Here is a 25,570-nt window from a genome sequence, read left to right on the forward strand (position 1 = left end):
AGGAGATCTACTAAGATGGAAATGCTACAAGCCTACGTAGTCTGGGGGGAAGAAAGATGGGCAGAGAGAGAGGCAGAAAAAAACCAAATGACTAAGTACCCCTCAGATGAGGAGGGGGACTGCTCAAATGAGGAGGAAGACTACTCAGATGAGGAAAGAGAACCAGTGAGAGATGAATGGCTCCTAGCTCAAGAGCGGTGGATGGAAGAGCTAGATGAGCAGCTTGAAAGGGCTGAGGCAGCAAGACTCTTAGCCCTAGAAGAAGAAAGAACTGCAGCTCAAGAGCTGAAACTGGAGGCCGGAAGGGCTGAGTCCAGTTCAGATGGTGGCAGCAAAAATCTTGCATCCAGTACTGCTGAAGAAGGGCACAAGCCCAGAGATGTGGTGCCCAACTTGAAGAAGGGAGTTGACACACCCCAGGTGGTTCAAGGGTATGAGGTAGTTCCCGTTATGCTTAGGGTCCCTGAGAAGGATTGGGGAACTGGCACAGGGAGTCATATTCCTACTGGGGGGAGGGACACTTTACTGACTCTAGCAGAGAGTGACAGAGAAAAGGGTTTTCCCCTGGTGGATGTCCTGGATATAGAGTGTAGAGACATCCCAGAAGAGTATGGGTTGAGTGTCAGGGTAAAGGCAGATACTGTCTCACCAGTCTCAGGAGGGTGATGTAGAGTGCTTTTCCAAGGCTGAATTGCTGGGTGGTTGGGTGAAGGGTACTGTGGTTAATACATGTGAAGGGCAGAGTGATGTAATTGCTGGAGACCATATGATTGGTCCTTATTTTCCAGAGCTACGCCAACACCAGGTGGAGTGTGAGTTCTCTGACCCCAGGGAACTTACAATGGAGGCAGACTTCTGGGTGAGTACCAGAAAGTCTGAAGAGGCATTTGGGGGTGCTCCTGAAGGGAGTGGTCTAGGTGGTTCCCAACCAAGTGAGGTGGGAGAGGATTGTAGTGTCCCAGGTAGGTCACAGGTCCTAGAGGGTTCCATGAGGGAACACCAGGAGGGAAGCCTAGCCTGTACCGTAGGGCCACCTTTTGAGGGAAGCCCTGCAGTGTCAGAAGAACTTGGGGGGGTGACTGTAGCCAGCATCCCAACAGTTCTGGTGTCTGGCAGTACCACTCCTAGTGAGGGGGTGCAGAAGTCCAGACATAGGGTTGAGAGGGGGTTACAGACCCCAGTGGAGGACCTTGAGAGTCAGGGGTCAGCTCTGCGAGCAGAGCCACCCAGGAATGACCCAGGTGAAACCGTTTCTGGTTTGGGGGAAACCCAGACTCTGCCGGATGGGCAGAGTTTGGGAGACCTGCACCAACCAGACTCTTGTGTGGGCCTTGGGGACGGTGTGTCCCTTGTGGGGGGTGAGAGTGCCCCCCCAGGAAGTCCTGGCATGCCAGGCAAAGATTCAACCTCAGGGTGGTGACTCTGGGTTGGATAACCGGGTTCAGAGGTTAAACTCTGACCTGGTGGGGGGTAGGTGTGCCCCCCAGAAAGTCCTGGTATGCCAGGCAATGGTTCAACCTCAGGATGGTGACTCTGGGTTGGCTAACCAGGTTCAGAGGTTAAACTCTGACCTGGTGGGGGGTAGGTGTGCCCCCCAGAAAGTCCTGGTATGCCAGGCAATGGTTCAGCCTCAGGTTGGTGACTCTGGGTTGGATACCCAGGTTCAGAGGTTAAACTCTGACCTGGTGGGAGGTAGGTGTGCCTCCCAGGAAGTCCTGCTGTGCCAGGCAATTGTCCAACCTCAGGGTATTGACTCTGGGTTGGATGGCCAGGTTCAGAGGTTAAACTCTGACCTGGCGGGGGATAGGTGTGCCCCCCAGAAAGCCCTGGTGTGCCAGGCAACTGCCCAACCTCAGGGTGGTGACCCTGGGTTGGAGAACCAGGTTCAGAGGTTAAACTCTGACCTGGTGGGAGGTAGGTGTGCCTCCCAGAAAGTCCTGGTGTGCCAGGCAATTGCCCAACCTCAGGGTGGTGACCCTGGGTTGGAGAACCAGGTTCACAGGTTAAACTCTGACCCGGTGGGGGGTAGGTGTGCCCCCCAGAAAGTCCTTGCATGCCAGGCAATTATTCAACCTCAGGGTGGTGACCCTGGGTTGGATGGCCAGGTTCAGAGGTTAAACTCTGACCTGGTGGAGGGTCAGTGTGCCCTCCAGGAAGTCCTGGCGTGCCAGGCAATTGTTCAACTTCAGGGTGGTGACTCTGAGTTGGATGGCCAAGTTCAGAGGTTAAACTCTGACCTGGCGGGGGGTAGACGTGCCCCCCAGAAAGTCCTGGTTTGCCAGGCAGTGATCCAGTCTGAGGGTACAGACCCTGGGCTGGAAGACCAGATTCAGGGGGTGTCCCCGGACCTGGAGGGAGGGGCTACTGATAACAGTGCCCCTACCATGTTGTCTTTTGAGGAGGCCACTCCTAGTTGGAGGGTGCTGGACCCCAGAAGGGAGGGCAGGGGGAGGGAAGCCTCACCCGGGCCCTAGTCCAACCTGAAGGTACAGACCCCTGGTTGGAGGGCCAGTTGCAGGCTAACAGCCCTGCACTGGTGGAGGAATGGTACAGGGTGACTTCTATAAGCACCCTGACCACGTTGGACTCTGGGGGTACCGCTCCAGGAGGGAGGGTACAGAGCCCCAGAGGGGAGGACCAGGTTCAGGCTGTCATCCCTGACCTGGTGGAAGGGAGAGTGGTTAAAGGGTGCCCAGCACCTGGGGCTACCGCCCCCCACTCTCCACAACCACAGTGGTGGGAGAGCTTTGAGAGGCCTGGGGCCTGGCTCTCATCCCTGGCAGCTGTCAGTAACCACTGTGGCTTGCTGTCCGGGTGGACAGAGTTATCCCTGGGGAGGGGACAAGTGTCACACCCGAGGGTAGAGTGGGCAACACCACTGTGTTAGTCCTGGTGGTACTATCCTGCTCCTGGGATACATCTGTGAGCAAAGTAAGGTTAGGTGCTGCACAGATGGGATCCGCAGGTAAGGAGAAAGGTTCCCCATGGATGGGCTTAGTGGGCCCTGAGAGTATGGACAGAGGGATCCAATTGGAGTCAGGAAGGCGAAGAACTGGAGCATGCCCCTGCTGTTTTGGGCCTGGGTCCTTGTTCTGTCACCTCAAACAGGGAAGTACATCAGGATAGTGATTGTTCTCCCCTGGCTTTAGGCTGGTAGGGGGTCATGTTGTACCTGGCTTTTTGACAGGGTCATCCCCAAACTTTTTGCCTCCTTCCTCCTATTTTTTTTCTGACCTGTTGTTGTTGGCTTTTGACCTCTGGGACCTTTACCACTGCTAACCAGTGCTAAAGTGCATATGCTCTCTGTGTAAATTGTACTATTGATTGGTTTATCCATGATTGGCTACTTAATTTACTTGTAAGTCCCTAGTAGAGTGCACTACATGTGCCTAGGGCATGTAGATTAAATGCTACTAGTAGGCCTGCAGCACTGGTTGTGCCACCCACTTCAGTAGCCCCTTAACCTTGTCTCAGGCCTGCCATTGCAAGGCCTGTGTGTGCAGTTTCACTGCCACTTCGACTTGGCATTTAAAAGTACTTGCCAAGCCTAGAACTCCCCTTTTTCTACATATAAGTCACCCCTAATGTGTGCCCTAGGTAACCCCTAGAGCAGGGTGCTGTGTGGGTAAAAGGCAGGACATGTACCTGTGTAGTTATATGTCCTGGTAGTGTAAAACTCCTAAATTCGTTTTTACACTACTGTGAGGCCTGCTCCCTTCATAGGCTAACATTGGTGCTGCCCTCATACATTGTTGAAGTGGCAGCTGCTGATCTGAAAGGAGCAGGAAGGTCATATTTAGTATGGCCAGAATGGTAATACAAAATCCTGCTGACTGGTGAAGTCGGATTTAATATTACTATTCTAGAAATGCCACTTTTAGAAAGTGAGCATTTCTTTGCACTTAAATCTTTCTGTGCCCTTCAATCCACGTCTGGCTAGGTTTAGTTGACAGCTCCTTGTGCATTCACTCAGACACACCCCAAACACAGGGTACTCAGCCTCACTTGCATACATCTGCATTTTGAATGGGTCTTCCTGGGCTGGGAGGGTGGAGGGCCTGCCCTCACACAAAGGACTGCCACACCCCCTACTGGGACTCTGGCAGACAGGATTGAACTGAAGGGGGGCTTGGTCCATTTCTTAGACACTCTTTGAAGTCACCCCACTTCAAAGGCACAACTTAGTATAAAACAGGGCCTCTGCCCTACCTTATCAGACACTTGCTGGAGAAGAAACCTGAACCAGAAACTACATCCTGCCAAGAAGAACTGCCTGGCTGCTCAAAGGACTCACCGGTCTGCTTTTCTACAAAGGACTGCTGCCTTGCTGTTGGCCTGCTGCCTTGCTGAACTCTTGTCTGGCTGTAAAAGTGCTCTCCAAGGGCTTGGATAGAGCTTGCCTCCTGTTCCCTGAAGTCTCAGGACCAAAAAGACTTCTCTTATTCACTTGGACGCTTCGTGCGCCGAAATTTTCGACACACAGCTTGTTCCGCGGAGAGAAAAACGCCGCACACGGACGCTGATCGACGTGACGCCTTCAGGACGACCGAAACTTTGACGCACGGCCTCGCAAGGACAACACCGCCCGACTTCCAAGGACAAATCGACGCGACGCCTGCCTTGAGAGTGAAATTTCTATGCACAGCCCCGCGGAACGACGCGCAGCCAGAAAACAAGCAGGAGAATCCACGCACAGACCCGGGACATCTGGTAATCCCCGCGATCCATACAAAGAGACTGTCCGCGCGCCGGAAAACGACGCACGACTTCCCCGCGTGAAAAATAACGACGCAAGTCCGTGTGTGCTGGGGAGTAATTGAGGCACACACCATTTTTCCACGTATCTCTTCTTCTGCGGCCCTTTGCGGAGATTTTCCACCAGAAACCAGGTACTTTGTGCTTGAAAGAGACTTTGTTTGCTTTTTAAAGACTTAAGACACTGTATATCACTTTTCAGTGATATCTTTACAAATTCATACTGCATCTTTGATCGTTGTGACCTGCAAATACCCAGATAAACATTATATATTTTTCTAAACACTGTGTGGTGTATTTTTATGGTGTTATATTATGGTATTGTATGATTTATTGCACAAATGCTTTACACATTGCCTTCTAAGTTAAGCCTGACTGCTCGTGCCAAGCTACCAGAGGGTGGGCACAGGCTGATTTTGGATTGTGTGTGACTTACCCTGACTAGAATGAGGGTTCTTGCTTGGACAGAGGGCAACCTGACTGCCAACCAAAAACCCCATTTCTAACAACAACCCATCCACCCAATGCATATGGGGGGTTTACACGAACAAGCCAATTGCTAAACAGAACTGACATGTGAACCCTATCTGACTGCAGTATGCTGTGTGATGTGCTGACTTGAACACTGGAAAACAATTAAATCTGTCTGTAGCCTGACCTAAAAAAGAAGATTTTATTAGTTAATTCATCATTTTCATTACTATCCCCATTAAACTTGCTGTTTTCCTCTCTTACAGATCATGTACTTTTGCCGGAGACGTCCCTCTTTAACGATGCTTATCATCGACGGATATTTTGAAGTTCTCTTGTAAGCTTTATATATTTTTAGAATTATATCAATTTCAATATGTACATATACAACATAGTTAAACATACACATTTAACACTGAGCCAGTGATAGCACATTTGTAGTTATGGATAAGTTACAGTTACCATTGGAAATGCCTTTTTTCTGCATGAAATTATGCACACTTAATTAGAACATTCAAATAAATCTCAGGATGTTCAAGTTTTGCCTAGATCCATCAAAGGGGTGAAAAAAGTGTTCTTCATTTTGGCTCCAATGGAAATTAATACAAAATTCACGGAATGTATTTATACTAAAATTGGCATGACAATAGAAACGTAGAACTCTACTCAGAATGAATCCGTAGTTTAAATTTAGCTTGAATCCTTAGAGTAGTTATCAAGATGTTTTCTTTACAAAAAGGTATTGGCGGACTGTGTAGGATTAAGCTTTATAAGCGGATATTCCGTATTGGGATATGGATCGAAGAATAATACATTTGGCAAAATAAGCAAATCCGATTACTAGAGGTAACATTTCTCCTTTCGTTTAATTCAAGAATCTCAAAGAAACTGTGCATCCGCACTTTCTGATTGCCTGGCTGTGACCAAAAACCGTTGTTGTTGCTACCATTATGTAATGCGAGGGTTTTGTAAATGTCCACAGATTCTGTGCCACAGATAATCAAATGAAGGGGAGATGTTAGGGGGCTATGGAAGCTTCTTCTGGCCATAGTACAGACGTGGATGATGTGCATCTCTGGCGTCACAGATGAATAGAAATTAGTATTAAAATTAAACAAGTATTCACAAGGACAATTGGGCTGGCTTTAATGTGTTAAAACATGGAAATATAAACAAGTGCTGTTTGCAGATGTTAACACGTTAAAGCTTCATCTATTGAGGTCGCAATACGTGTTTAAACAGTTGTCAAATAGCATTTAATAAAAACACAATATCACATAACATTTCCCGCTATGACAGAGTGCTCTGTAGCAATACTGCTCCATGCGGCACAGGGCAGCCTATTATCAGATGGTGCATTTCAGCCTTCTTATTTGCACCACTTAGAAGCTCGATTGACTAAAGCTAAACGCATTGGACCCAGTGTGCTTCCAAAAGCACAGTTGCCACTAAGGTCTCCACTCTGAGTTCTCAGATTCTTCAATGGATCTCCTTTGGGATTCCGAGGTTCACTGGAACATCACAGACCTAGAAATAATATTGTGTGGAAAACATGCGGGTGGTAATTGAGTTGAGAACTAAACATTACTAGCCCCAAGACAAGGCAAGGAGGGCGTAATGAGGCCGGGGCAGCATAGTTTAGCTGCCAGGTGTTGGTATAAGTAATACCTTCCCTATTTGGGTAAGGCAGGCGGATGGAGGTGAATGTACCCATCCCCGTCCTGTAGGCAAGGTTAGAGATTATGAACATATACACCATGCCCTTGTGCAAGGTCGGTGTGTTTTTAAGGTCCAAGGCATAGGCATTTTACATTTCTGCCTGGCAAGGTATATTTGTAGCTGCCTAATATTTTTGCGACAGTCTAAGAACATCCCAGCTTCGGCTCCGTTACACCATTTTTCATTCTCTCAGATATTGAAGTTTGCAGTAATGTTTTTTCGCGGCAACCAACTAGAAAGACACTAAACAGACAGTCATCACATTTTTACAACAGGTGCCTTTTGGTTATTCTGTGCGTTTTATTGGTTTGATGAAAATACGTTCAGCAGTTAAGGCGACGTAAAGCAAAGGGTGGATGTTCAATTCGCTTGTTAAACTATGGCTATATTGATGTTTGCGAACAGTGGCCAGCACATACAATAAGGCCTAGTATCAGTTTTCAAAGAGCGTGAAATAGCACTTGAAATTTCCAAAACACTCCTGACTACACACGCACAGACACACACACACACAACCAACTACACACTCCCAGTCACAGGCATACTCCCAATTTATTTCACACCCATTTTAAGTTTGAAAACTCTCATGAATCTACAGTCACACACGCACACATGGCATTTTGACTACACGGTTACAAACACACCCTGGATTACACATTAGCCCTACAAACTCCGTTTTACACACACATCCCATACACAGTCACACACAATCAGATGTCCCCTGACACACACAGCAGCTCACCGTGACAAATGGAGCATTACTTTTCATCAAACTACTGGATCAATTATTGGTGTTTGCAAATAGTGTACAAATAGCACACATACGTTGCACACCATCTGAGGTCAGCAAAGGCGAAGCCCATGCCTTGGACAAATATAATCATACACCCCCAGGCCCACCCAATCCCACACTTGGATCTATAAAGTTTGATTTTTTACTAAACACTGTACATCACTTAAGTGTTTGTCAATGTGCAATCAATGCACAATAATGACCTATAACATGCACCAAGGAGTCAGTGTGTATTAATTCCACACCTTGGTGGACTACATTCACGTGTTCCTTGCCACAACCAATACCTCATTGGTACATACGGGGTTCCACTTTGTATCAAACAATGCATCATTTTCTGTAATCGGGGAATCGAGGGAGATATACAGGGTATGCAGCAGTGGACAGGGTCATAGAAAAGGTCTGCAAGGGCAGGTCAGGTTGTCATTCAGAGCTGGTTAGGACACAAGAAGCATCCAGTGGGTTTGCGGGTGTGGAGCCACACACAGAGGGCAGGTAACAAGACTGCAGAGGGGATGCACAACTGTACTGCAGGGGGCTGAAGGTACAAAGATGGGATGTAAGGCAGGAGGTTATATGTCCACCCAAACAAATATAATTCATACCCACTGTCATACTCCAGCCCATCCACTACCATAGACTAACAATCCATTGTCAAACATCAACACATATACTGTTATTCTCCAAAACACCCAATATGTCCACAAAGCTTTAATCATACACAAACACATCCACCATCAGACAGCATCATAACCAACCTTATTCATCCACACACCCACCATTAGATGCCAACACACCCAACACCAGGGTTCCACACAGTCAACATCATATGCCAATACTTCCACCATCATACACAAGTAAACCCAACATCATGTGTCCAAACAGTTAACATCAGATGCTAACTTGGCCACCATCTTACAAAAAACAGACCAACCATCTATCATCAATACACCCACCTTCAGACACCACCACACCCTCCTTCATATATCTGTGCAGTCAACATAGTATTCCAATACAGATGCCACGTTATGCAACACAACCAACATTATACATTCACACAACCAATTATATGCCAACATAAACCTTAATATGCTAGCTACACTGCATATGTCCGCATAAACTAGATAATATGCCACCACAGCAACCATCATATGTCCACACAAGCAAAATCATAATCAACGCTAACATTCCCACAATTATACGTTCTTATAACCAACATCATACAGCATCATACACCAACAAGCCCACCATAATATGCCTACACATCCATCTCAACCCACTATTAATAAGTAAAACATCCATCATCAGACAGCGACCCTCCCAACATCATATATGCTCACACCTTAACAATCATTAGATGGCAGTACTCACCTATGAGACAGTTGCACAGAAGTGTTTCATCACCTACATCCACTGACCTGTGTACATCCAAATATCCATATATATTCATGCCCACCTCCACCATCATACACCCATACATACTCCATCACATACCAACACACTGACATTCATGCATCCACATAACAAGCATTTAACAACGCTCAACATTGTCACCCCAGTTGGCAAATCAGAGGGCTTGCAAATGCTAAAAACATTTTTCATAAGTACTAAACACATTTAGTGATTTAAAAAATTGTTTTGAACCACTGCATGCATTTAGAAATGGATACCTCTTTGGAAGGGGAGTGTTGAAGGGGTCCCTTCCAAATACCGAATCAGTATGCTATGTACCAATCTTTTGCGACCAAAATGTTTCAGTAAAACATCAATATTTTACAGACACATCAATGGAGATACTAACCCATTCCACTCTATGAATGTAAAAAAAAGTGTGTTTAAGAGGACGCAGTGGTCCAACAAAAAAATAGAAACTTTTCCTTTTGAATGCATCCCATTTCCCTTTAAGGAAAAATGATCGCCTTATTTAAAAGCAATCACAGACATGGTGTCTGCCAACCCCAGCAGGCACCATCCTTGTGATGGCAGAAAATCACAGAGGGTAGTAATTTATAACCTATCTCATTAATTTTAATGAGGTAGGTCGAACTGCAAGCAACTATGATTCAGTATTTTGGGAACTGACCTATTAGTACAAAGGTCAGTTCACAAAATACCACACTGGTCACAAAAATACTAGTCACTAATTGAGGCCAGTATTTTCCAAAACATTTTTAGTACATCTAGCTCAAAGTCACACCATTATGAACCCTTTTACAAACCTATAAGCACAGGTAAATGTTCCCCTGAAACACATCTGAAATTAATCTTTCACAAGCAATAATAAAGTGGACGGAAGTTAAGTTTAACTTAATATGGCACTTTGTAACACCAGCTAAAGGTATTTTCTTTATAAAGTTGAAGTTAAAAAATACAAATTCCATTTTTGTTTGAGCTAAGGTTGACTTAGTACAGTGGGGTTGATACACGAGATGAACTTTTAGTTTTGTATGGCTAATTTACTACTGTTTAAAGCAGCTATGTTTTGATGAAAAATCATTCACTTTAAAACTGTTGTTGGACTTAACTGTTACTCTTACTAGACATTTAAGGAATATTCAAAAACTGCACTGTGTGGTATTTTGTGTAGTACCACAATAGTACTACTCAAACTACAAAATGCTACTAACTAACCTACGTGCAGTGATCTCTGCCTCCGCCTTCTCCATCTTTTCTATGTGTAAATCTCTCCCCTACTGCAGAGATCTCTCCACACATACACCTACGTTTTGGAAGTAAATGTGGGAAAGAGCGGGTAGGGGCTGGAAAATGGGGAATATTTACTACCAAATGGGAGAGGGAAAGGGGAAGGTGAGAAGGATATTTAGTGAAGGTTATTGAGGGCTTTAGAAAGTGATATGCACCCACCCACAAAAAGTAAGCTACTTGCTATTCACAAACTGCTCTTCTATATTTACTACAGCTAGAAAGAGTTGTAAATGTACTCCAGCTCAGACCTGGAGTAAGTCCAGCCCCATACATGGCCAACCACTAGTACACCACCCCTCTATAGAACATTTCGGAGGCAGGGATTTAAATTAGAAGCCCATGAGAATTAATGTTGAATAAATTATTTTTTGTATTTTAATTAGACTTTTAAATATAAATATATATATTAGCGCCAAGCCCTGTCGAAGGTGGCACATTTGGATCGGCAAAGCTGCCAATTATATCACATTACTTTATCCTACATTAGGAGAAAAATGCGCACTCAGGTATGCTGTACCAGGATGTTTTATTGATATAAATACCATTTTATTTTTTTATATTTTATTAACTTTTGGTTAATTTAAAAATAAATGTAACTTTATTTACGTTGTTTTTTAATAAACCTTTAAATAATAAATTTAATAAAAGTTAATGTATTTAAAATTATGACATAATTAAAAATTAGGTTAACAGAGCTGTGGTATTTTATGTTCTAAACGTAAAATAAACATAAAAACAATTTGCATTATTATTAATAGAAAATAATTTGGCTGTTTTTTGTTTAAGTTTAGGGAGATCTCTGCCCCAGTAGAAGAGACCACGGCATATCTCCATCTATGTGGGAAAAGTTACTAGTAGTAACTTTACACTTTAAATTAGGCTCCTACTTCTCAATTCAAGGGGTGGATTCATGTAAGCCTACACTTTGTATTAAGTTTACGGTTGGAAATTGTGACTAGCAAGAAGTAGGAAAGCTACAACTAAATGTAATAGTGAATTTACACATGTGAATTTACTCATGTGTAAATTTACCATTGTGAATAGGGTCCAAGGTGTTGTGCAAAGTTTATGATGATAAAAAAATGATGGTGATATGAGAGCAGTTTACAGAAAATGAACAGACTCAAATTTTAGGGTGCCAAAAGTGCATTAGTGACTTTAGTGCATTGGTCTCTCTTGTAGCACTCTTCAGTCGGTGGTGCTCCTGTGCTCCGGCATCATGTACCTGGCAGGTTGCGAAGAGTATATTGCCCCCTTGGTTTTTTCTCTGGTGTTCGGATGGATAAACCTGCTATACTACACTCGAGGCTTCCAGATGACTGGCATCTACAGCGTCATGATACAGAAGGTAAATACAGCTCACAATTCTGCAGAGTCAGAAATCCAAGTAGGAGGTGTTGTTTAGTCCAACATTTATGCAGAATGGGAGAGTAACTCATCCCACCCTATATTCCATGGATACGTATAGGGGATAGGTTAAACGAACTAAGGTCAGCCATAATGCAGTATATTAACCAAACTCACGGCTCCATGTATTGTGCAAATAAGTTATAATTAATGGCATCCTTGATAAGAAAGTGAGCACAACTCCTTCCTGTCTGGATCTGAGGAATTCAGGGCAGTGATAAACAGCAAGCAGTAAGACTAATAATTGCACAAAAGGTGAGTACAACTTTCAGTTCCGTACTCCTACAAAATCTGAGTCATCATTAAGCAGGAAAGATTGGCATCAGCCATAACATTGAAGGTGGAAAGCTTAGCAAGTATATCGAAACTTGCCACCATTGTCTGACCAAAAAGAGGTAGACTTTTTAGGTTTCAGAAATTGTCATTAGCATGATGTGATGTCATAGGATATTACATCATACGACCTCTGACCGGACAATTAAATCATACAAAAAGACATGATGTGACACATGTTTCAGATGAGATGCCAAAAATGGCTGTAGGCCTCTGTTCCAGATAACATAAGGAGAAATCCATAAACAGGTGAAACTGAGCACCGTGGACAACCTTAACACACACTGCCATTGTAGCACTGCCATTGTAATATGTTCCTCTACTTATATGTTTATGACTTGTTCCCTGGCTCAGTTCTAGAGATTTCCAGAACAGATGAGAGAGGGAGATGTACTGTGTCACATCTTATACAGCTCCTGGTGAACCTAGATGTAGACTGGGTACTTGAGACAAAACTGCACAAAGTGGATGTGCTGTAACTTGGACCTGTTTCTCTTCAGTCCATTGCATTTTTCCAAAAATGAATTTATAATTATACGATGGAGCAGTATATAGTCCAGCAATGTAAACTAAATTGCTGCTAGGCTCTTCTGGATTGGTATTTTACATTTCACTAGCACATTGATAGTTATATATGCATCATGAAATGGTGTCCAAGGATGCCCTCATGACATACATATGTAAATGGGGGAACAGATCTCCCCTGCCTGGCGACCATTTTTTAAAAACTCAATGTTGAACCCTCCCCTCCGCTGATAAGGGACTACCCCCCTTAACTGCATTGGCTGTATAGACAGTTTGCTGGTGCGACATCCTTTCGGGACACTGGCTAACTCCTTAATGAGATAGCCCAGTAATTACTTCTGGGTAGTCACAATAATATGCATATGACATCAGGAAGGCTAGGGATTCCCTAGACCCTGCCAATCCCATTCAATCATCACTTTGGTGAGTAGGGTGACAGGAGGGGCGAAGGGATGCTATGACTTCCCTTGCCTGATCCCTAGCCATGGTCACCAGCTCAAGCCAGCTTTTTTCTGTTGGTGAGAGGGAGGCAGATAGGAAAGAAGTGGCAGAGAGATGGTGGGAGGGTCAGCCTAGCTCATTCAAACCTCCCTTCCACCATCATTACCACCTCATCAACAGAAAAAAATAAAGCAGGATGTTAAGATTGGAAGTGTAGGAACTAGTTTGTGTTTGCCAAGCACCACTTCTTGATTCAGTTTCAGAATTGCTTCTTTCGTCTCTCATTCCTTCTCTCTAAAAGTGTGTGCTTCAACAAGGAGGCAGGCACTATTTGGATTTTGTAACTGCAGAAAAATTCCAAACACTCTTTTTGATCAGAATTAGAAAATATATAGGGCGCTATTTAAATCACAGTACATGCTTTCCTTTGTCAGGGCAATGAAGTAGAAGACCCAGTCGCCCTGATGGAGTACCCATCCTCTACATTTAAAGATAGCGAAGTGGAGATCTCTTAACATTGGCAGGAGCTACCGTCAGAGCAGTTCCTGTAAATGTGTTAAATTATTATGCTACAATTTGGTGATCAGTGCTAGTATTACATAATTGATAGCACAGACTACATTTTGTGGGAAAATCAACTTGGTATTGCCATACTGCAGGCATATTTTTGATTAGTGTAAAAGGTTTATGTTTGTCCAATTGAGAAATACAACACAATATTGAGTAAATTGCTTTAAAAATTAAAATAGCTCCAAATTTTGCCTTAAGTTTTCAGGCTGCAGTTATATTTGGTGTGGGGTGTGCATTAATACATAGCCCCGAATGTGCCAAATAAAAAAAAAACTATAGTTTGTATTGTATTGATGAACAAAGAAGGAGCCAGGGCAGTGTGATACAGTTTAGCATTTTTAAAGTGTTTCTTTCTACATTATCAACAATATATGTATAACCGTGGACTATTTTCCAGAATTTTCTTTGAAAGCGCCTTGTGTGGAGAGGGGTCAAATATATTAGCAATAATGTAACCTTTTTTGGGGCTTTTTTTTTTATTTTTCCTTCAGGTTGAAGCAAACCACCCATCCATACATTTTAAAGTGTGGTGTGGTCTATCTCCATTTAAAGATAAATTCAACCTTCATTGTGAGTACCTCTTTCCCTGAAACACATGAAGCACCTCCTGCGGTATGTTGGTGCTTTGTGAAAAGTATAGGTCTGACAAGCATACTTGTTCTCTAATCACATGCATACTAGTTGTGCAGTGCGTGTACTGGATGAAGAACATTGTACAAGAAGCACCACAATAAACCTGTATCCCCTTCAGTAGCTAACTTCCGGCCCAGTGTGTGACAGCAACCATACACATCATGTTTGGATCGAGAACTCCATTAAAAAATGCACTCAATTAACTGTTTGCCACCGATAGGAGTATTGTAAGCTGTTAGACCTGTCTGCTCCTGGTGTAGTTTCCTCTATCTTTATTGCTTCTGACCTCCTGTTTTGATCCTGTGCCAAAATTTGTTTTTGCTCACTTTGGGACTCTAGGCACTTTATCACTGCTGACCAGTGCTGAAGTGCAAGTGCTTTCTGTCTAAATTGTATTGGTAATTGGTTTATCCACAGTGGGCATACTTATTTACTAGTAACTCCTTAGTTAAGTGCACTAGAGTCTGTAAATCAAATGCCACTGGTGGACCTGCAGCACTGATTGTGCCACCCACATGAATAGCCCTGTAAACATGTTTCAGATCTACCACTCCAGTGTCTGTGCGGGCAGTTTTGAACTGCCAGTTCGATCTGGCAAGTGTACCCACTTGTCAGGCCCAAACCTTCCCTTTTACTACATGTAAATCACCCCTAAGGTAGGCACAAGGCAGCCCCCGTAGGCAGGTGTAGTGTATTTAAAAGGTAGGACATGTACTGGTGTGTTTTACATGTCCTAATAGTGAAATACTGCTAAATTTGTTTCAAAGCCTATCTCTCCTTTTGGTTAGCATGGGAATTGCCTTGAAATATCTTTTAAATGTAATTTCCCATTGGGAGCAGACAGAGATGTGGTGTTTGGGGTCTCTGAACTTACAACTTAAATATACATCTTTTGGTGAAGTTGGTTTTAAAATTACAGGTTTGAAAATGCCATGCTTAGAAAGTAGGCATTTTCTTGTTTAACCATTCTGTGCCTCTGCCTGGCTGTGGAATACATGTCTGGGTCAGGATGACAGTTGGGCTGTTTGTGAATTCACTCTAGACAGTCACAAATGGAGCTGAGGTGTGCCCTGCATATTCTGATGGGTCTTCCTGGGCTAGAGTGATGGGAGGAGCTGATACTTGCACCTGAATAGTGCTGTGTTTGTCCTTACACAAAGTAGTCTCCAACCCCCAGGAGTGTGTCTGGGGCCGGGGAAGGAAAGGCAGGGTCTTGGCACTACAAAGACTTTCCTCTGAAGTTTGCCTACTTCAAAGGCAGAAATGAGTATAGGTATTGGGCCTCTTAGACCACAACTTCAGAACACTTCTGGACTGAGGACATTCTGCCAGGGAGAAGAGCTGGATGCTATAGGAGGAACTGCCACTCTGCATGTTGCTTTGCTGTGCTGGCCTTCTGTTTGCTGCTTCTGCCCTGGCAGTGAAATGACTGGTCTCTGCTTTCTACATCCTGCTTTCCAAGGCTCTCCAAGGGCTTGAACTGAGCTTGCCTCCTGTTAACAAGTCTCAGGGACATCAAAGACTTGATCTGCTAGTGCCTGGATTCTTCTGCTGATAGTCCTGACTTGCTAAGTGGTGCAAAATCCAGTCCCTGGGTCTTTGGAAGTGGAAGCTGGTGACCTGAAGAAAAATGCATGCACTGAGCCATTGTGGCAGAAAAATCGACACAGTGCCTGTACTGTGACTGAAAAAATCAATGCAGCATCTGCCTTGTAGCTGCGGATTCGATGCATCTCCTGCTTCATTGCAGATTTATCTTTGCTGTGCATCTGGATTTTCGAAGTATCACCCCTGGGCATCAGTTTTCTTCATCTATGCTGCACTGCAGAAAGGATTCCACACATCGCCTTTCCTGCAAGGAAAAGAATCAACGCATCACCAACCGGGCTGGAAAAAAATCAGTGGATCGCCCAGCTGGTGAGAAAAGAATCAATGCATTGCTTGCTTTTCCGACGCATCACCTCCTTTGCGGCCCACATTACCTTTGTTTTTGATGCATCCAAAGTACTGTGTGTTATAAGGATACAATCACTGATTCTTCAGGATTAAGACTCTTTTAAACTATAAAAATTGATATCTCTTCTAATGTATGCTCGATTTTATATCGGCTATTTTTCTTAACTGGTGTTTAATTGCTTTTGTGGTGTTTTCACTGTGTTACTGTGTGTGTACACATACTTTACACATTGCCTCTGAGATAAGCCTGACTGCTTGAGCCAAGCAACCAAGGGGGTGAGCAGGGGTTATCTTAGGTGTGTGACTCCCTTCCCCTGACTAGAGGGTCCGTACTTGGACAGGGTATATAAACTGACTAGAGACCCCATTTCTGACATATGCCATTCACCTTGTGAAGTCAAAGACGTCTGTAATCATTATCAGCTGAGATGAGGCCCCCAGTCTGGCTGTGAAACACGTGACACTACACACATGACTTTCCTTCCGAAAAAAATTCATTGAATAGGTCTTCACATATTTTTCATTCCAACCTTCCACTGATAAACGTTTTATCATAAAACTCGATGACTGTCCACATTATAGTTATGATACTGATATACCGATAGGTCCCTGGGACTGGTGCTAAAAGTAGAAAAGTGTTTGAGCACAGCGAGGCAGGAAGTTTTCTGAAACATGCCCCTGCTTCATTCAGGCCCGCTCAGAGTGAAACCTATGTCTGCTCATAGTAGAGTCAGAAGATGGTGCCATTAGCCCTGCCCTTCTCATTAGCTGGCTATGCTGTGATACTGTGACGGAATGACTGCTAATACTTCTCTGTCCGGACCAGCCTTTATTAGGCTGCATCAGGAAATGATTCACAGCTTTAACACTACACAATTCATCCTGTCTAGCCCCTATAGGTAAGAGTCTTAAATCAGTAGGCAGTAAGGGCTTCTTACTGACGCCTGAAGCCTGTAAAAGTGCCAAATATGTGCATCCCTCCTGATTATTAGGTATTTATGGCAGTGAGGTGAACGTCAAGTAAGGAAGCTAATTTAGACAGTGGCTTCTGAACCTCTGATACTGTCATCCCACCATCTAATCTCTTGTTGGTTACCTTAAATATTTCACCAAAAAGTAAACACATCCTGCTTAAGAAGTCATTTTAAGTAAGCATCCCAAATATTTCATATGGAGAAACGTTTCTTCAAGGAGATTGTGGAACCCATTTACCCACCTCTGATATCATCAGTTGGACTCTTCGGGTGCAGGAGACCTCCGTGATCTACTGTGCTCCAACATCACCATGCCCTTAACTTTGTAGCCATACTTCAATCAGAAAAATTAAACCAGCTGACAGGTTTCAGATAATTGTATTGACACAAATTAAGCCAAGCAAAAAAAAAGAAAAAGTTGTAAACTGGAATGTCGACTTATATGAGAATATCAACACTTTTAAGGTTTATCACAAGGCCTTTTGAAAGGCCAAGAAAAATAACTATACATTCCAAATCAACAAAGCTCCAACCCAAACAAATTAACTTTTAAATTTTTCAGTGAAGCAACAGAGCCAGAAGTCGTTAAGAACACTATGGTCATTTCCTAACAGTTCTGTAAAACCTTAGACGAATTCTTCGAAGACAAGCACCGCATGGTTCTTGCTAATAACAGACACTTGTCAAAGTTATCTCCATTCGACCTAGTTGGTCCACAACCTTCCAGCTTCTTTCTTAGGACCTACCCAAAACCAAAAACAAATCAGAGTTAAGTGGTCAAGAAAGATGGAAAAATGTAATGCTTGTGTCCACAACTTGCAAAAACTTTGCAACTACACATGCAGAGAGTCACAGAAGTCACTTCAAACATGGGAAACTCCTCTGTTTCACAGAGCATAGTCCCCACAAACTAACAGCTAACCAACATGAACATGCTGACAACCCATTGCTAACATAACCCTAAATAAGTAAAATCATGAAGATAGAGGTCAGGTGTCACTTACAGACTTTGTTGAGGAAAGTAAAGTTAGCCTTTAACGACAATCAGCATTCAGTCCAGGTAGAGCAACAGAAACTTTTGTCACCAACAGTTGGAAACAACAACATACTTCTGTTGGTCCTGATAACCCAAAACTCCATATGTCTCTTGATTTATCAGTGGGCAATGAAACAGTACATCATAACACCTTCATGCAACACCTGGAGAACTTCGCAGCAGTGACCTGAACAGTTTATCAATGGAATTTCTCTTGTAATTCTAAAGAAAGCCAACAAATAAAGATGTGTAGGTGTACTTCTTCCTCTAAAACTATCGACAGTGGGTTCCTTCAAGGCTTGTCTACATCCCCCCTACAGTTTAACATAGACATGAGACCTCTGGTCCAGATCACCTTCGTCAACATCGTATTTCAAATGTATGAACATGTCCCTTTGCCTATTTCTCACCCCCCAACCTTTCCCAAGGTTGAAGGGCTATGTGTATATTGTTGACTCCACTTCTAACTGTCGTTCAACTCGAAATCCATAAAAACACAGTAAAAAATATTTTCTGAATTACACCACACATTTATACCATAAAGGAAGATGCAGTAACTAAATCATGTCTAAACTGCCTGTGTCCTTCCCACCAGAGTTAAGACTGGAGAATCTTAAGAAGGCTTTGATGGCTTAACCTAAGGTTGCAAGTTGGGTGATATGCAGGAATCTTGTCTCTAGGACAGGATGACTGTTCCTCTGACACTCTTAAATGTAATACACAGCAAACTAAAGATGATTTGCTATTCTGCTGTCAACCAATGTAATAAGTTTACATCTGAATAAACACTGCCTTTTACCTTTTAGTAAGGTTAATCTTTTTGCTGAATTTTGTACTTGCCCTATTTCATTATTTTGTATTGTGGACGACCACCCGACAATGCTTTGGCATAACCCTTCCCTGAGTTAATCAGCGAGCAGATGAGTTCCTTATGATGCACTTTTTTATGAGTATAAGTGCATGCTTCAGTTGCCACAGTCAACAGAATGATGACTGGACTACAGTGTCAATGTGGACATCAAAGTTCCACCTGGCTTTCCATTTCACTCCTGGAGTTTTTGTAGAAGAACTAACTTAACTAGCAAATCCTGACTTGATCGCATAAGAATCTTCACTGTTTTGGAGCCATGAAATTTTAGATCACTTCTTGTCACGATAATTTTATCTTTTTCTCTTGTGTGTAATTGCCTTCTCAGGTGATGTGCTAGTTAATCAAGAATGAATGTCTGTGATTAATAGAATGCGCATTTAGGTTTTGTTATTACTTTTTTGAAGTGTGACAGTGAAAATTGCTTTAATATATTCACAGTACTTAAACTAAAAGCTGACTGTCTAGTTGACTATTATTTTCTTATTGACTTCTAAAAGGTTTCTAGGAAGCTGATAACTTTTACGTGTCCCGTTTATTGTTACTATTATGAAGAACATCATCTCACTGAATGAAAATAAGTAAAAGGTCATCAGGCCAATTTCCGCTAATTGTTTCTTCTGAGAGTTTCAGCAACGGGGAAATAATGTTACAAAAGCCTAGCAGAAATTGGCAAGGGGCTAGAGAGGGACTTTCATGGCAGTTGACAAGACAGGCTGTGTAGAATTGTATCACACATTCTAATGGCTACCGTGGAGGAAGGCATTCAGCCTTTACTAGATGAACTTATCAGCTCTTTTTCTCTCAGACAATGTGAGTAGCAATCTTTGCCGTTATACTGAACATAAGCCTTCTTGTTCAGGTGGGTGAGCAAGTGTGAACAACTTTTGAAACTCAGATTGGGCTTTCTAGTTTCTGCTGTTCTTTAATTAGCTTTGAGCCTAAAAGTAACAAAATGATGGTAATATTGATATATACATATACAGCAAATATGTTGGAATTTTTCCTGTTATTTACACATTTAACAAACTTTGTGGCTGCCATTCTATTTGTCTTTATTGAAGTTGCAATTCATATTGTGTGCAATAGAATACGGGTTTCATTTTACAAATAATTCTTTAAAATGTATCCCTCGTTTCCTAGTGTTCTTGAGTGTGTTCTTCCTTAATGATAAATGATTTAGGGAATATCACATCTGATTAATTGTTACCCGGGACACATCTCTCTCACATATTTCCCAGTGGGTTGTGGGGTACTTGCAATCCAAGTCTTTAGTGCCAGGGGGTCTAGAAAACTGAACTCTGTTTTGTAGCGTAATTTAGAAAAAATAGCACTTTCTTAGTTCCTTTGAAAGGATGGCAAAAATATCTTGTGGACCTTTCACATGCAGATAAATCTGTGATTTGTCTGCCTAGGAATGAAGTAGCAGGTCTTTGTCTGTTACGATTTTTGAACATTGATTTTATAAAAACAAATAAAAGTGATGAAAGTGGGGAGTTGTAGGGATCCCCACCACCCCCTTTAATTTCAGTGAACTGAAAGTGAACATAATGTGTTGTTCTCATTAACAATGACTGAAACTACTTTACTGCTGCCTCCAACGCTGTCCTCCGACAGGTCAGCAAGAGTCAAACATCCACCGTATTGAAGGCTAGAAGTTTAAAGTAAATTGTAAAAGGATAAATGCCGAGCCCAGTGTTTTTTTCAGAAGCCCACTGCCAGCTCTATCAAAGGTCTAGGTGACGAATACCAAGGCTGTTTGGTCCTGATTCCACCTCAGGCTTCTTTAATGCACCGCCAGACACTTCCTACCTTTTTGTCTCATTGGTGTAGTTCTTTTTCTTCTCCATTTCTCCCTTTGTCACTATTTTCCACCTTCCTATACCTCCTTTTTCCCCACTTTTATGTTTTTCTCTCTCATTTTGAATCAAAAGTCTATTGAAGGAACATAAATGCTGGTCTATAAAATAAGTGCCGTGGGTCCTACCTGCAACCACTGGCTTAAATTAAGTCCTGTCCTGGACTATGACTGATATGTTGCAGGTCAATTGTGTGGAGTTCCCATAGAGTTGCGCAGTGCCTTGTTGTAGAATCACAGAATGCATGCCTGCAGCATTAAAGATGCGCTGCATAGAAGTGTTCTTCTTCACAGTACACTTCAAAATGTGTGCTCACTAGGTGGTCCCTGGATCTACACTTTAGGGCAGAGGTCTTCAAACTGTGGGGGCTTCAAGTGATCCAAATGGGGGTGTCAGACTCTGGCCAAAAGAAGCATTATACAGATCGCAGGCCTTTGTTATAAGCAGAGGCATGTTATTGCATTTTTTAAAAGGTGACAGTACTTAACTGCAACGTTTAAATAGGTCTAGGCATATTTAAACATTGCCATCTTCAAAAAATAATTGCGAAAAATTCTGAGGGGGGACAAATGATTTTTATTTTTCAAATGGGAGGTCACGGCATTAAATGGTTTGGAGACCACTGCTTTAGGGTGAAGTGATAACTTCTCCATCATGCAGCCCCCTGGTAGCAGATCTCAGACCTTGACTACTTCCTATTATGCCAAGCAATGCAGCCGGTAAATTAATTAACTTCTGCACCCGTCGTTTGATGCTTTGTTCATATTAATGGAAACAAAGGATACAAAAATGTGGTGACTGGAATGCTTGGGTTAACCCCAGCCACTGTTATGTGCCAAGCCCATTGTTTTGTGCCTACCATGCCACCTTAGACAGGAGCTATCCATGTGCTGCTCAGCGATGGTCCGGCTCCAGAAGGTACAGTCCAGCCAGAATGGCCCGCCTTGGCCAATCTGAATGGGAGCACAAGCAACCCCTGCCTAGTTCCAGCCTAGTTGGTTTTCATTGGTGCAGCTTAAGTCCTATGACACAGTAATCATGGGGCCCACGTTTACCCTTCTCTGTTTTTACTCTGCTAGCATTCGGAAGAGGTCCTTATTGGCAGCGTGGCTCCCTTTTTAAGGTCAACATGTGTAACACGAAATATATTGTTTGTTAAAGCAATAGTCCCTGTTTTTTTCAGACCATTTTGCGAGACATTCTGCGCTTCCTGATGGTGTACATCGTGTTTCTCTTCGGCTTCGCGGCAGGTGAGGAAAGCCTTCAGACAACAGATATTAATGTTTGTACTTTATAACTCGCTCCCGGGCATGCTACTGATCCGCGTGCCTAGCAGTCTATCCCATCACGTGGGACATACATCAGAGAGAAATAATGGGAGAAACAGAGAAGTGGATAAAGAGAAGGGGAGATAGGAATATTAAGAGGGGGTGGTGTACATTGAAAGAGAAGCCGAGGATCTCGAGATAGAAAAAAGATGGCGGCGGAATAAGGGAAAACAGAAAAGCTAGAGAGAGAAAATAAAACGAAGAGAAATGGAGAAGCACAGAAAGGTAGAAGAAGAAATAATGACAGAAAGAGAAATAAGGATACGGAAAGGAGAAATAAAGAGGGAAAGTGAAGAATTAGCCGAGAGAGTGAGGAACAGAGGGATACAAGATAATAGAAAGATGGACAGAGGAGTGAAGAAATCTAGAAAAGAAAGACGAGATGGTGGGAAAAGAGGTAAAATGCGAAATAAGGAAATTACGTGAAAGGGAGGGAGAGCAGGAGAAAAAGAAGGAGATAAAATGTGAGTCGACAGAGCGGATGTAAACACGGAGAAGAACCGTTTGGGAGGCGAGAGATTGGCAGAGATAGTTGACAGAGAGGGAGAAACAGGGAGAGATGTACATTCTAGGAGAAATCACAAAATTAGCACTAACAGCAGGAGAGTACTTGTTAGCTTGTGACATCTTAATTAACTCAACACCTGTCAACCCGCAACGCTTGTTAACTAATAAAGCATTAATGCACTTGCTTAAATTGAATCAAAGGGAGACTGAGAGAAAGAAACACAAGCTCACAACAAACATTCACAAACATACAGATACATACACACTGCACAGATAAATGTACCCTCGCGCACACACACTCTAACAAATATATGGAAATACAAACAGATGCTCGGGTCGCAGCACCTCTCTTGCGTCCACTTGTTAGTGACCGATGTCCATAACAACATTGCTTTTGTTTCAGCTTTAGTTACGTTGACTGGTGAGCCTCCTACAGAGGTGAAAAATGAGACCACAACAGCGGAAAGCGAAGATGCTGGAGGCCGTGGCACCTATGGGGGTCTCTACATCGCCTCCTTGGAGCTCTTCAAGTTCACCATCGGCATGGGTGACCTGGAGTTCAATGAGAACCTGAAGTACAAGCACTTTTTCATGTTCTTGCTCATCCTCTATGTGGTGTTGACCTACGTCCTGCTGCTGAACATGCTGATCGCCCTCATGAGCGAAACGGTCAACAAAATCTCCAGTGAGAGCGAAAGTATCTGGAAGCTTCAGGTGAGTGGTGCAGCAAGAATCACGCTGTATGCTGCGGTCGGCGGACACAACATGTGAATAACAGCTGAGCAGACCAATGGATAGAGAGAGATGACCCAATGCCAAATACCGTCTATGTATACTTTTATGTATGTATTTATATCCACAAGTTTTCTCAAAAGGTGAAGCTGGAAAGACAGCTAGGCCCAAATCTACAAGATACTGGTGCATCAGTATTGATGTGCCAGTTTGCTTGTGTCGCCCCTGTCCCACCTAACAACACCATCTGTGCACCGTATTTATAATACGGTGCACCATGGCGGTGGCTAGGTCAGTAGCGTCAGAATGTTTGACGTTCCAGTAGTGTCAAAAAGTTTGACGCTAGTGGAGCAAAGTGCAAGGAGACCCATAGGTTAATATGAGCGTGTCATTTTAATGCCTGCTCTGAGCAGGCATTACAAATTTTGCCAAAAATGGTGCAGTGAAATGTTGTAGATTTCACCCATTTTTGCGGGTCTCCTAATGCCAGAACGCCCCCTCTGCATATATTAGCCTGACACAGGCATAATATGGCGTAAGGGGTCACAAAGTGGCACAATGCATACTTTGCGCCATTTTGTCAATATGGTGCGGTGAAAATTGCCTCCTTGAGACACATTACCGTAAAAAAAAAATGCAGCTACTGTGACACAAGGAGGCAACTATGGAAACCTGGCCCATAGTTTTGTCAGTAGACCGGCCCAAAAAAGCATTGCGAGAAGACAGGAATCCAGAAATAAAAGTGGTGAGAAAAAAATCTTTCAGTAGGCCTACAACCGAATGTATGATGGGCCATATGTACGAACACTTTTTCCCATAGACACAAAATGGGTAAAAACCTTTGCTACATCTGGCCCTATGTGTGTAACTCCTGTCCTCCTCAAACTGACTTTTCTTAATCAGACTTTTTTTCTCAGAGAGCCATGACCATCCTCGACATTGAAAAGAACTTGCCACAGTTTCTGAGGGACAAGATGAGATCTGGGATTGATATCAAGGTGGGCGTGGCCCCTGATGGGAAAATCGACGAACGAAGATGTTTTAGGTAAATATCAAAAGGCCAGCTTGTCATTGGAGATGTCTGCACCTTTATTTTTACCACCCTAGTAGCAGTAGAATGCTCTCTGGGTAACCAAAAATGGACCAATAAAATGTCCGACACTGAAGTGCTCTGTTACTTATTAGCAATGACTGCATTTTCCAGTCGCAACCATTCAACCTTGGTCATGGTAGAGCAGCGGTCCGGAGGTCGATATAATTATATATTTTTTGTCACAGAGTTTTCTAACTGAATATTTATTACATGCACACTGTGGCGGTCACCAAAAATGTCAATGGGTGGTGGGGGAATGGGGAAACAAAAAAAACACTTACCTTTCCCGCCGTTCCCGCTGCCGGCGACTCCTGCCACCTTGCTCACCTCTCTTCTTCTTGTGGTGTCCCACAGCTAAGGTTCCCCAGCAAACTCGGCACTGCTTTCATGCTAAACCTAGCATGAAAGCAGCACCAGGATTGGTCTGACACACCCCTGGGGTCTGTGCAGTTTCTCCAGCCCAGATGTTCAACACAGCCGGGCTGTAGAAACATAAGTGCACATGTGTGTTTGGCCAGCCCAAGACGCACTCTCTCCTCCTCCCCACTCCCACAACCAAGCCCTCCATTCCCCACACTGCTGGCTGAGCCAGCAGATGAAAATTAAATGATAGTAAGCTATCGTTTTTGTTAGACTTTTTCATCCTTGGAGTGGTCTCCCTTAACTTTTTGCCTCTGTTTCCCAGGTTGTTGATGTGTGCTGGACTCTGATTTTGCTGTTTATGTTACTCTGGACACTTTACCACTGCTAAACAGTGATAAAGTGCAAGTGCTCCTTTACTAAATGTGTATGTAATTGGCTTATCCATGATTGGCATATTTGATGTATTAGTAAGTCCCTAGCACAGTGCATTAGAGGTGCCCA

At 43.3% G+C, this 25,570-nt stretch overlaps 1 protein-coding gene across 1 annotated transcript in view; it reads left to right on the forward strand.

The window, feature by feature from the left end:
• The window catches only part of LOC138285857 (transient receptor potential cation channel subfamily V member 1-like), a 474,904-nt gene that overhangs the window by 408,242 nt on the left and 41,092 nt on the right, over positions 1-25,570 (forward strand). The window contains exons 10-14 of the mRNA XM_069226333.1: positions 5,493-5,563; positions 11,627-11,792; positions 22,230-22,296; positions 23,285-23,595; positions 24,531-24,658. Of these exons, the coding sequence (XP_069082434.1) occupies positions 5,493-5,563; positions 11,627-11,792; positions 22,230-22,296; positions 23,285-23,595; positions 24,531-24,658 (743 nt within the window). The remainder of the gene's footprint in view (positions 1-5,492; positions 5,564-11,626; positions 11,793-22,229; positions 22,297-23,284; positions 23,596-24,530; positions 24,659-25,570) is intronic.

The sequence above is a fragment of the Pleurodeles waltl genome, chromosome 3_1 (assembly GCF_031143425.1).
Source record: "Pleurodeles waltl isolate 20211129_DDA chromosome 3_1, aPleWal1.hap1.20221129, whole genome shotgun sequence".
NCBI lineage: Eukaryota > Metazoa > Chordata > Amphibia > Caudata > Salamandridae > Pleurodeles > Pleurodeles waltl.